General features: G+C 46.4%; 1 protein-coding gene across 6 annotated transcripts in view; it reads left to right on the forward strand.

Moving 5' to 3' along the window:
* The window catches only part of LOC142557603 (complement C3-like), an 85,421-nt gene that overhangs the window by 26,569 nt on the left and 45,548 nt on the right, over nucleotides 1-13,304 (forward strand). For all 6 annotated transcript variants that reach the window (XM_075669561.1, XM_075669558.1, XM_075669560.1 and 3 more), the window contains 11 exons: nucleotides 320-390; nucleotides 1,397-1,540; nucleotides 2,192-2,234; nucleotides 2,380-2,464; nucleotides 3,394-3,496; nucleotides 5,754-5,996; nucleotides 7,581-7,757; nucleotides 8,748-8,876; nucleotides 9,011-9,076; nucleotides 10,790-10,990; nucleotides 13,014-13,163. In XM_075669561.1, coding sequence (XP_075525676.1) covers nucleotides 320-390; nucleotides 1,397-1,540; nucleotides 2,192-2,234; nucleotides 2,380-2,464; nucleotides 3,394-3,496; nucleotides 5,754-5,996; nucleotides 7,581-7,757; nucleotides 8,748-8,876; nucleotides 9,011-9,076; nucleotides 10,790-10,990; nucleotides 13,014-13,163 — 1,412 coding nt within the window. The remainder of the gene's footprint in view (nucleotides 1-319; nucleotides 391-1,396; nucleotides 1,541-2,191; nucleotides 2,235-2,379; nucleotides 2,465-3,393; nucleotides 3,497-5,753; nucleotides 5,997-7,580; nucleotides 7,758-8,747; nucleotides 8,877-9,010; nucleotides 9,077-10,789; nucleotides 10,991-13,013; nucleotides 13,164-13,304) is intronic.

A 13,304-nucleotide genomic window follows, 5' to 3' on the forward strand; every position in this document is an offset into this window, starting at 1 on the left:
AGATGAAGGTGCTGGTAATTAAGCATAAAGAACATTCTACTGTTGCAGCAGGAAACCAGATAACTTGTCACACTTAACCGACCACTTAACTCTTCAGAAGGGAATAGGTTTGGGCGTGTTGGTTATTCATCGTAATGCAAGTAACAAATCCCAGCAAGGACAAAGGACAGGTCGAGACAGGACAGGTGCTTGTCCTGTCTCGACTTGTCCCTCTTCCTTGCGGCGCTATGTTGCTCGCATTACGCTTAACTCTATCATCTCCCCCCAAGTGCATTTTTTGATCTGCTTTGACCTGAATTATTAAAACTTATCTTTGCAGTTAATTTGCGAATGATTGCCGTCGGCGAAGACTTGGTGCCATCCATCGGGGACCTAAAGCTGGAGATTAAGGTATTCAGTACACTCTTTCATCGCATAAGCGAGAAATATTTTTTCGTTGCGTCCTGTATTACATTACAGAAATCACAAACTGCGCGCTTTGCGCCTAGTCTCTTTTGAGACCTGTAAACTTTCCGGGGAAAACACGGGGAAGGCGGGAGTTGGAAATTCAAGATGATGAGCAAAATGAGAACAAGGTGAAAGCAGGAGCCAACTTTTCGGCAAGTGGACTTGAAGAAGACAAGTCCACTTGTCGAAACTTTGGCTCCTGCTTTCACCTTGTTCTCGTTTTGCTGGTCGTCAATTTTCCGGCAACATTAAGCGCTTATCAATCTGCCGGTCCGTAAACATGCAACATTCCTGTTATGTGATCTTTCGCCGAACCCTGCTGGGCGAGTTCGCCAGAAAAAAAAAAAAAGAGACAGGAAATCTATTTAGATGTTCCAGCACCTTCAGAAAAAGAAGTGCTGCCAAGGTTGACTGAGCTCTTATATCGCACGAAAAGTTTCCAGATCAATTCGTTGGTTATTTGTGAACCTCCGGCAGCCAACCTTACACATTTGCGAAAGTTTTCCCGAGAAAGTTGTGGAAAAAATTGAGTTCTGCTAACCCGGCGGGGTGGCTCAGCGGCTATGGCGCAGCGCTGCTTAGCACAATGTCGCGGGTTCGATTCCAGGTCGCGGGCACCGCATTCCGATGGAGGCAGAATGCGATAACGCCGATGTACTGTGCTTTGGATGCATGCTAAAGTTCAAAATTAATGCAGATCCACTCACAACGGCGTCCATAAAAACCCACTGTGAACGTTTGGGACGTTAACAATTAAATTAGAATTTGAATTCTACTGAAGCTAAATCTATCTGGGGGTAAAAAAGCTGCCACATTATTTGTTGACGCTGATCCAGCAATAAACACATAATAAATTGATTCTTTATCGACGTTGCACCTGGCCACGGCGATTGTCCATCCCGTTGCAATTGACCCCATGCGCGTTGCGGTGCAACTCTATGTTTTTCAGAACCCGCAGAACATCGTCACGTATCAGACGGTGCTTAGTGCGAAGGACAACGCCTCGTCGACGGGGATGTTCAGCCATTCGTACACTTTCCCGGAATCGCCGATCCTCGGCCAATGGAAGGCCGTGGTCACGTACGGATCATACGTGAGACCCGTGCATGTTTTTTTTTTGTATTCCTTGTTTTCGATATGCTGCCTATTTTAAGAGCCCCGCGAGTTACCTTGTGGTGCCAACGACACCTAGTTTCCGGTCGTGATGTCTGTCGTTTCACGGTCAGCTCGCAAATAGCGCGCGTCTGCTTAGAACAGCAGAGGGGCTGAAAGAGTGGGCATTAAAAATTCAACAGGCTAACTTTTGTTCAAGGACTCTTTGCTAAGTGGCTATTGATATACGTATCATGACGGCTGTGTTAAAAAATAATGTGCCTATACATTCAACGTGCCTGGCGGACATCAAACTTTTCCTGGACGATTGCGCTAAGGAGCTTACATTTTCCGCGCTTGTGGCGTGGGTTGTACTTTTCACAGCTGTGCACATAACATCACGTGATGATGCTGTATTTGCATTTGCGGCGTTATATGGATGATAAGCGAACGAAACATGCTATGAGGGACGAGAACGAGTCGTTCGATGCCTCTTCATGCTGCTTGCTTATTATTGCGAATATTAAAATTCTTATTAAATTGGAAAACACTCAGTAAAAGGTCATGGACCATCTCTTGAAGATGTTCACGGACTCACTCAAAAATAAAGTTGCACCAGCCAAGCAAGCTTTGTTTTTTTTTCTTTATCCAGTTCACCCAAGAAACTGAGATCACTTTCGAGCTTCAAGAATATGGTAAGTTTTGTGTTTTTCCTTCTAAATGACTTGATATGGTCAGTGATTCTACGGTGGAACTGATCTCAGACACGTCCGTAGTTTGTGCATTCTTCAGGTTGACTCGGATGTGTTTTGCCTTATTTTTTTTCTCTCGTGCCTCCAGTGTTGCCCACATTCTCGGTCACGCTTACCGTTCCCAGCGTCATCCTCACGGAGCAAGACTACGTGGAGGGCAAAGTTGAGGCCAAGTGAGTGTGGATGCCTTGCTAAAAAAAGGAAGGGGGGGTGGAAGGCTGGAAGTTGCATGGCGTTGGCGTGAATTAGCCTGCTAGATAGGTACAGGTATTTGGCTTTCAATCTGAATGTCTAAATTGCATGTTCTGGGCATCGATGATTAATTATAACAATAAATTAGGCCTGAGCTATCTACAATAGGTTAAAGAAGGATAGAAGGCGGAATAATCACTTACTTAGCTGTCTGTTATCTACACATATATCTGTTCTCATAAATATTTATTGATCCATTAGACAATTGTTGTTGACGAATCTATTAGCTAAAGTGCACACTGCGAGAAATGGGGCTGTAGTTATAGGTTAGCGAGAGCCTGTTAATTAAGGTAACCTTAAGTGAATCAATAATATTTGCTAGAAAGCCTGGCACTTGGCTCTGTTTTGGGATGGGGTAATGTAGTCACATAATAAAGGCTCCATGATAACGAGTTAATAAAGTAACTGTTAATACCTATTGGGAATTAAAAATATTTCTAGCCCTACCTAGTGCGGTCGTAAATTATAAGTTTCTTAGGGACTGTGTCAACAGGCTACTAGCTGTCTTCGTACATACGCGTGTAGATTGAATCTCTGCAGTATTCGTACATTGTGAGCGAATACCTAAAGGACAATTCAATAAGATAACTTTTCGTTCTACTATGTAAGCAAACGTTATCAATGTCATGTGCACTGTTATGTCTATAGTCCTTATTTCAGACAACAAGAAAGATAGGAAAGAATTGCACTTTTATTGCAGGACGTGGCTTTTCTTTCTTTTTTCTACAGTACTAGTGTGCATCGTACAGCTGAATATTGAAAAAGCAATATTATTTGGCCAAAGTAAACGTTTCCTTTATAAACTAGAAAAATGTGTTTGAAAAATTTTTTCTCATTCTTCTCCGCAAAGATACGTCTACGGAAAACCCGTCGAAGGCTCAGCAACTTTCCGTTTCAAGGTCAGAAACGAAGGCGGCAAAGACCGAGAAATCGGCTCAACAAACTTCAAGGACGTAAGTGTCTACGCTGTCTTCGTAAGATGACATGCGAGTTATGCACGCGCATACTTCACGAGGCTTGTTTTACTTTACGTGGCGGATTGCTAGCGGGTTCCAGTGGACGACGAAAACCTGGGGCGGAATGCAAAATACACTCGTCTATACTTAGATTCGCGCGCGGGATAAGGAAACCCAGGTAGTCGAGATTAGTACGGATACTTCCAATACCTCACCCCTCATATAGTTCACACTGCCTTATCGTGACTTAAATCCTCACAAATTTGAGTTATGACAGCAAAAACCTATTCCCGAGAGGGCCAAAGCAATGCTGCTGCCAACTGTAACGAAGGCTTTCCCGTGCCTACCTCCCTGGCATGCATTCATCGATGCCTCGTGAAGAGACGTTTCCCTGTTAAGCCTAAGAGCTTCGGCGCAAATTTGCTACTCTTTGCGCGTGAAGTGTTAACGCAATCATTCTTTTCTTGTTTGTACTTGGCAGCTTCCTGCTTAAAACGGCAATTGGGCCAATAGATCTTGCATGACAAGTGAGTCACGGCGCATTAGAGAAGGGAGGACCGCAAAAACAAAATTAAGTTATAAATTAAATCCGGGGTTTTTACGTGCCAGAACCACGGTATGCTTATGAGGGACGCCGAAATGAGGGGAGTGAGTGAAAACTTTATTCGAAATGTGCGGCGATTTGGGTGGGGTGGGCCCATAAGCACCACAGCCTAGGTGACGGCCTCGAGTCCTTGGACACGGGCGGCTTCCCCGGCGGGCCAGACGGCTCACAGTTGATCGGCGAGGCCGGGGACTCCGGATTAATTTTTGACCATCTGGAGTTTAACGTGCATCTAATTCATGGTACAAGGGCATTTTGGCATTTCGTCCCCCGTCGAAATGCATGCGGAAAGAAGAAACACAGCCTACTGTGTGCCTGGTTTCAGCGGTACCTTGGTCGTGCGTCAGTCCCTTGTCTAGTGAACACCTGCAAAGAAGTGAAGGCTGGCTGTGTTGGTAATGATTCGTGGTAAACCTGTAGCGTGCCCACAGAACAAAGGACAACGCTTGTTTGCAAACTACCTGTGCCCTTCGTTCCTTGTGCGAGCTACAGTTTTAGCATGAATAATGTGCACCTGTTTGCATAATTTGCGCATACAGTACTTAAAAGGCCCCTCACCAGGTCTGGCCATCTTGAGCTGACTGGCGCAGAGGATACATTGCGCAATAACTATCGTGTCTGCAAAATATTACATCGCTACGGGCCGCGGTAAGACCTGACATTTTAAACCGAACGCCGTTTTCCCTTCACCTCGAGGCCGCTGCGCTCCAAGCTGGAGGATGACTTACACGTGCTAGTGCGCCTACGTACACGTGTTTGCACTGTGATGTCGCTCGTGGTGACATGTGACTTCGAGAATATTTTCAGGGCAGCATCAGTTATTTGCGTAATATGTTGCTTGAACAGACGAAATAAAGCTTAGAGAAACAATAAAACACACAAACCGAATGCCTAAACGTCTGTGTTTTACTTCACACCGAAGCAAGAGAAATGGACTTCCGTTTCGTCTGGTTGTTCCCACGTCGTGCAGCCGGATGCGCAGAGACCGAAACTATGTCATTTTCTACCGTGTTCCAGCGCGAGATCATGTTCTCTGATCCGCTTTCGTCTGCCTTAGTATTCGTGTAGCACTGACTTATACCTCTAGTCAAGTGTCCTCGTGTAAACAGCGCAAAATCGTGAGCTGCGCGAAACGAGACAATCACAACAGCTCGCGCGCGACGCCGTCAGCGGAAGTGCACCGTGCCGCGAAAAAGCCAGAATATAAAAGCAAATGAAGGCGGGGCCCGTGACGTATGCGTCGCGCGACCCTCGAGGTCCGGTACGGGAGAACGCAGGGAAGGAGTTTCGCGTGCGGAGGCTAGACGGGGCAAGGGGAGAGAGCTCTATGTTTGCAGTGAAGGTCACCTCCAGAAATCACGGGTTCGCGGCACTGAAACATTTCTGTCTCCGCTATTAATGAGCCTACTTAAAAAGAAATCTTGCGGCAGAACGCTCCTTAGAGGACACGTTACAACTTCCGGCGTATTGCCAAAATATTCCATGGGGCCCGTCGTTCTTCGAGTATTACTTTATTAGGCTGTTCGAAATTCGAACCACATGCACTGTCGCGCTTATTATGTATCCCTACACTGCAGTTTATGAACCAATTATCTCGCGTCACCGTGCTGATAATGACTTGCGCGCGCCTGCACTAACAAATGAACGCAGCTGTTTCGCGGTGAAGCGACCTTCCGTATAGCGACCGAGGAGCTGAAGATGCCTCGGCGCAAGCGGTGGAGTCCTCTCGTGCACGGCAACCGGCTCGTCGTGGAAGCCGACGTGCTCGACAAGGCGACCAGCAAGCGTGTCGCGGCCGTGGACGACTCCGCCGTGTTTGCGGCCTCTCCGTACCTGGTGGGCTTCCGGAACACGCCCAAGGACTTCAAGCCGGGCACCATGACGGTCATTGTGGTACGCACAAGTTCACATGCCACTGCGTGCATGACAAAAGCTGTCTTGGGTCTGTGCTCTTGGACTTTTGTAGAACTTTTGCCCCTACGAAACCTTAGAGAAGTATTATTCGGTAGTTCTCCTTGCAGTCCTGAGGTTCAGACTGCAAGAAACTTGAAATACAGCGCAGCGACGGACATCGCCACCGGAAAAAGTCCCGATCACCTAAACATTAACCTTATTTCTGCCTTTGAGTTTTCACAAATCTCATTTGGTAATTTTGACTTCATCTTGTACCTCTTATTTCTTCGTTTCAGCGCCTATGTTCGACTGATTTACCTTTAGCGACGGAATGATGGATGTTCCCCAACTCAAAAGCCTTCATATAATCAATGCGCTAATTTCTATTCATGCTATCGCTCTTCAATCACTAACTGCTTTGTAGTTGTGGAGAATTTGGCCAAAAACGAGTTGCGAATATTTTCGAGGTCGACCGGGCAATAAATAAATAAATAAATAAATAAATAAATAAATAAATAAATAAATAAATAAATAAATAAATAAATAAATTCATATCGGTATAAAAAAGCTTCTGAGAATAACTGTGCTTAGGAGCGATGCACTTTCTTGCGTCATGCATCCCATTCATTTCAGCGCTTCCCAATTTAAGCGTGACGAAAGGCACCGTCGGTACCGTTACGACAGTTAGTGCGGCAGCTCTTGCACTCGCCTCCCATCGAGACCCGCGCCGTGCGCATGACCGCCTTGGATTTAAATAGCATGAATGGTCGCTTTCTGCATTGCCTCCAAGTGTCGATTTCGAGGTTCTTTGGAAGCCGCCGCTGCCTGCAAAGTATAGTTTCAGTAATGGTTCAAAAGAACGGCCGCGCAACGTCAACGAACGCGTTACGTCAGAGTGGGTTTCCCTAAAACCCCTTAAACTTCGTAAAATTCGTATCCGCTCTGGCCGAAGCCAACGCCGCGTCGCTATTGGCCTAATAGCATCACGTGGGCCCTCGCGCCGTGCATCAGCGCCATTTTTGCTCGAGAGGCGTCTACGGAGTGGCGAGGAGCGCATGTTGGCGCCGTTGCTACGCTCGAGCAGTGTAGGCGGCGCAACGGTCGAGGAGGGAGCGTGAAAGAGAGGAGAAACGAGGAGGAATGAAGGCGGAGGAGGAGAGTGTCGCTACTTTACGAAGTTTAAGGGGTTTTAATGCAGTTAAAGGAGTCTACATGCATGCTTGCATGTACAGGCTCCGTAATACAGTTCGTCACGCGCACGCAGGAGCCTGTCTATTTTGCCGAGAACAGCGCATGAAAGCAATAAGGTGCTTGAAACGCCAGCAGAATATCACTTATAGCATGCGCACGTGTGCGTGCATAAGCACTTAATGCGATCAGAATGAAGTAGTACAAAAATTCAAATATTAAGAAGACATTTTTGTAGATTATCACTGCGTAAGTTAACCGTCCTAATCTCATTTCATTGGAATTTGTGTCTTTCGATGGTTTTGCTTTTTGGATATGTCGATGGGTGTTGAGTATATGTGGTGGCGTCTCATATCCTCGAGTGTTTCGCTACCTTGCGTTTTCCATTAATTCCAGGCTGATGTGAAGACGCTGAACGGCAAACCCGCTGTTGGGATCCCGTGTGAGATCACTGTTCTGGATGACCAGGAACTCGATGTTCCGGTTCAGCCAACCCAATCCATCACAGACGCCTCGGGAAGGGCCGCCTTCCTGGTGCAGACTGAACGGCGCCACTCTACGATTAAAGCCAAGGTAAAGACAGGGGTACTCATGTTCCAATGGGATGCTGAGCACGAGGTCGCGGGATCGAATCCCGGCCATGGCGGCGGCATTTCGATGGGGGCGAAATGCGAAAACACCCGTGTGCTTAGATTTAGGTGCACGTTAAAGAAGCCCAGGTGGTCGAAATTTCCGAAGTCCTCCACTACGGCGTGCCTCATAATCAGAAAGTTGTTTTGGCACGTAAAACCCCATAATTTGACTCTTGTTCCAGAGCACGAAAGAAATCACGCATATGTTTTGTGAGCGTTCAGCTCTGACACGTTAGATCAGGAGGGCATTGTGCGTCGACTTGTGTATCGCGTTTTCTGTGGCTGGCGCTCGCGTGTGGTAGCAGCAGCGATCACAACAGAGCAAGTCGGCGCATCATGACGTCATGACGCATCGAACATCTGCGTACCTGAACCAAAACTGGCTTGTGGAAAGAGGTATTGTAGTAGATTATTTAGGGAACCCTGACTCTTTCCGGTATTGCTCCTAAGGCCTAGAAAGCTTGGACATTGATCTAACGCAAAACAAAAATAAGAATGTCGAGCGGACAATATCATGTCTGTATTCCTTTAAACATGAGCCTTGGGTTGATGTTAAATCTATCGTAAGAAGCAGACGACAGGACATAAAAACGTTTTAGCTTTGCAGGAACCGAGAAGACATGCCCATAACAATCGAGAGCCATAAAAACTGTGCGGTAAAACCTTGATGCCAGTAATTGATTACCGAGTAGCAATTAGCCTTGATAGCGCCTCCAGAAGCGTCAGAAGAGGCCTTCCAACGGTTTTCGTATAAGCTGTGGCCAGGGACGAGTATAATCACAGCGGAGACTCCGCATCAGCTAAAAAAAAAAATCACATATGGGAATTCTTGTGGGCACTTCGAGGGTTTCACTTTCAGCTGGTGCCGTCTCTTGATATGCTTGTAGTAATAGGATATACATGTTAAGACTTTTGCACTGTGCTTCCGCAGGTCCAAACACGTGACTCTAAATACAGGCCTCACCAGCAGTCGGAAGGAAACATTGCCGTTGAGGCCTTCAATTCACCCTCGCGCGCTTTCGTGGCGTTGAAGCGCATTGACACACGAAAATCGTTCAAGGTGCGTTGATTTTACCTTTACATGCATTTTATATGAATTTTTATTTCGAATTTATGTTACCATCTTTCTCTGTGTAACGCCCTTGTTAGAATTTTCTTTAGCCTGAACTCCCATCACCCGTTTACTATGTGCAGGTTGGCGAATACTTCGATACTCACGTGACAACCGAGCCGGCGGACATCTCACCAGTTTATTATCTCGTGAGTACAAAGCAGTGAAGGCCAGTTTACATATATGATACGAGCGCTTCCCAGAGTTAAACAACGATAGAACGTTTCTTTTATTCACAGTTGCGTGATCGTGAACTCCCTAGTTACGTGATCGTTGCCTCACTACCACCCCTCACCATCCCCCTTTTGAATATTCTGATTTCCCTCGCCGTATACTCTACGCCACCGCTTGTTCAGCTCTAAGGTCCCAAACTCGTTCAAGTCGCATGGCATTCCGCACGCCTTCCGCACGTGTTGTGACGCGTGGAGAACCTGTCATGTCGCGCACAGGCGCAGAAATTATGGCTTACCTATTGTGTCCGCGAGTAGTGTAAACCGAAATTTGTTGCACCTGGGCACGACGTGTTAACTTTTCCGCGCGTCCCCGCACGTGCGGAAGGCGTGCGGATTGAGCGAGTTCGGGCTCTAACCCATGGGGGGAGGTGTGTTAGAGAGAGGGGGAGGAAGAGATAGATAGATAGATAGATAGATAGATAGATAGATAGATAGATAGATAGATAGATAGATAGATAGATAGATAGATAGATAGATAGATAGATAGATAGATAGATAGATAGATAGATCTTTGTAAACTGCACTCCCAAGGAGACCAGTTATTGGCGTGATGGTGGCGAGTCCCCTTGTCTAAACATTACCGCCTTCCTGAGACATCCCTTGCTCGACCACTGTTAATCACTCCGTCTCCATCCTCCGGTGAGCCTCTGTATTGGTTGGAAATCCACTCCTATGGTATACACTAGAACGTTGCGTTTTCCGTTCGAGGCCTTGAGGGTTCAGCAGCTTATGGCAGAGCAGAGCTACCAGCTCCGAGCGCTTTCCTCCTTCCCGTGCTCACGGGCAACTCTCTGTGGCAATGAAACGAAATTTGCGTCTGCACTTGTGTTACTGCGCCAAGTAGTTCGGCAGTATTTGACAGCACTTGTGGTTTCCGGTACGAATACTGAATTGGCGTCGCTTACACGTGCGATAGTTTCGCATTTGCTCTGACATGGAAGAAAAAAACCGGAAAAAAAGTCGAATTTGACACTCAGCGGTGTGAATTGTCTCATTTTGCTGTTCTAAATACGCAATTTTTGTTCTGTTTTACTGGCCAGCTTAAACAATTAGGCGAATGAAAACGTGGGACCTTTATTTTTGCGGTATCCCCGTTAGCTGTGTGCTCCTTGCCTCTCCAGCTTTCCTTTCATTGCTGCAAAGTTGTTCGCGAATATCTCTTTCATCTTTCAGTCCCATTTGCTCCTTTGCCACACTGCTGTCCGATGTTCAGGTGTCAGCCACGCGCTAGACAGTTAAGGGTGCGGTCACCAAGCTTTCCTCTTCTCAGTCAATCAATCTTCCGTTCTCTCTCTCTCTTTCCGACCAAACAGCTCTATTTCAAGAGATTTCTCGAAGATTTGAGAGCCGGCTTGTTCCTATTCCACGACTAATAAACTTTACGCGCAAGGGACACAACAGTGACGGCCGGACAGACACGGACAAGCGTTTGTCCTTGCCCGTGCCTCCCTCGCGACGACAGTTTATTAGGCGTTTCTGCGGTTGCGCTCCTCACGCTGTGTGACTGGTTATGCTGCAGTTGGTCCAGAGTTATAGCTTATGCACTCTGGAGACGGCGGGCACAACGCATGGCGCTGGCCGCGAGCGGCCTGGGCGCGAACTCGAGCTCCTCATCCGTGAATTTCGCAGGTAACGAACCGCGGCCAGGCGAAGCAGCACGGCATTCTGGAAGCCAGCAGCAGCTCGTGGCCGCGTCGACCCGTGAACTTTGCGGTGACACGGGACATGAGCCCCACGATTCGGGTGCTCGTGTACGCCTTCCATCGGGGCCACCTGCTCGCCGACTCGCTCACGGTCCAGGTCGAGGAAGTTTGCTCGGAGTCGTCCACCGTAAGCGCAGTGCTCATTATTAAAAAAAAAGAAATAGAAAGGAAGGACTTAGTTCTGTACTAAGAGACTGAGCTCAATCAAACTGAGCTGCGCGAGCTTTCCATACATGCGTGCGCGTTTGTAGGGGGACTGACTGGTTTGCCGACGGCTAAAAATCGAAAAAAAAAAAAATGTGTCACGCATTCGTGTAGCGCTGTGGAGAGACGTCGGATGTTAGTCGAGTTTTCAGTCGAGGAATCATTGTCTCTTCATTACTTTCATTATCACTTTATTTTTGATAGTTATTTGCAAATACTGCTCCCTCCAATTTGAGGCGTTGGAGGATCGGGGACAGAGAACGAAGAAAAGAAAAATTCAAGATAACAACAAATAACATGGTGAAGTAAATCTTCCGCAAACTCCGCCTTCCGTAAAGTAATTTGGGTGGAACTTCTACGGTGACTATATATGCATGCGAATAGCATTCTTTTGAGACGAAACTGATTCGGGAGAAATCTGAAGAGATGCATTTTTTTTTTCATTGAAGAGCGCCGTCAACAACGTTGGGTTCACGTTTTGACAACGCACTATATGCAGGATCAGACCACATATTTAGGCAGCACAATATCGCGATCTATCCACGGAAACGGTCTGATATATAGCCGGAAGAAAACTAAGAAATGCTAAGAATGCTATTCGCAATTAAAGAAGGGTGAATAGAAGCACATATCTATGCTGCACTCTCTTCGGAATCGACCCAGGAACTTGGTTACGTAGATAACAACTGCAGAGGAAACTCGCCTTACAACACCGAGAATGCTATTCCCACTAAAATTATTCCAGGTGGTTCCGTATCCCAAGTGCAACCGAAAAAATAAGAAGAAAACCATAAAGCAAAAATGAAGTAACATATTATTATCGCCTATTTTTCGCTGTTGAATGGACAGAAATGGTAATTGACACGGTACTTCATTACCCAATCTCTCCACAGCGACTGATCGATAACGGAGGAGACAGCGTCTTAAAAGCTAATATACAAGCCAAGACCTGACAAGGAAACGCTGTTCTCATAGATAAAAGTAATCTAATTCGGCACTTCAAAATTTATGGCCTCACCTTTGATGTCAACGTTAAGAACTAGCTTAACTTCATTTTACGATGTATTTTTCGACGTTTGGGGAATATGTTAACTTCATTTTTTGTGTGTGTATCTCATATGCAGTTGATTCCCTTGCAGTTATCAATTCAATTCAGTTGATTTCCATGGACTTATCAAAAACGTCATTACGGTGAGAGCCTCTTCAACATAACGTCAGTTTGTGTGTGAAGCTGTTTTTTGTGTAGTAATTGATGTACATGGAATGTGTTTCTGTAACTTCGTACTGCTCTTCAGTCGTCAGTTTTCAGTTTATTTCAGTGGGTACTAATGTGGACGTGTATATATGTACAAGTTATACCGTATGTCCAGTCTACAAAGTAGTCTGGCATTAAATATAAGTAGGAATCCGTTCTCCCTCCGCTCAAATTTCGCGCAGGAATGGTATTTAATTCGGAGTGCATTCCGTGCGTAATGGCGCGTTCTGATGAAGCGTTTGCCTGTTTCAGAAGCACGTAACAAGTACACGGCATCTGCGATGGTACTGAACAAAAAAATTAATTAAAGAAATATTCAGCGGAGGGAACGACGGCGCTACCTGTTGTTGTAGAAAGGCAGCAGGCATTGCGTCCCCTTCGAGGCAGTAGCGGTGCTTTCGCGCTGAGAAAATTTCTGTTTCTTTCAGTGTGCCGTAACCACAGGCCACATGTACTTCGGATTTATTCTCTACAAAAGTGAAGTACTGATAGCAAGCATGGTACTAAGCGAAAGCAGCGTATCACGTCACTGAGAGTAACTTGTGCGCTAACGAAACTACTTGCTAATACCTAGCCCACGTCGACGCCATACAATCTACTCAACTTTCCTTGTTGTTGCTTTTTAGCATACCTATTATTGCCAAGCTAACGTGGCAATGCACGACCTTTTAATCTGCCTACCTGCTCGCAGATAAACATTGAACCCAACTTCAACAACGACGAGCCGGGCAGCAACGGCTCCTTGAAGATCCTGGGAAAGAGCGGGACGCGCGTCGGTATTCTTGGCGTCGACAAGGCCGTGTACGTGCTCAACAACAAGGGTCTGCTCACGCGGGAGAAGGTACGCCTTACCGTACTTACTCGAGTTTAATGCGCCCTCGAGTGTAACGCACACGAAATTTTTGCAACCAGAAATGAGAAGCACGATATCTTCACTCGTAAGACGTACCTCGATTGTCATATTTAAAGAAATGTAGAATGC

The sequence above is a fragment of the Dermacentor variabilis genome, chromosome 9 (genome assembly GCF_050947875.1).
Source record: "Dermacentor variabilis isolate Ectoservices chromosome 9, ASM5094787v1, whole genome shotgun sequence".
NCBI lineage: Eukaryota > Metazoa > Arthropoda > Arachnida > Ixodida > Ixodidae > Dermacentor > Dermacentor variabilis.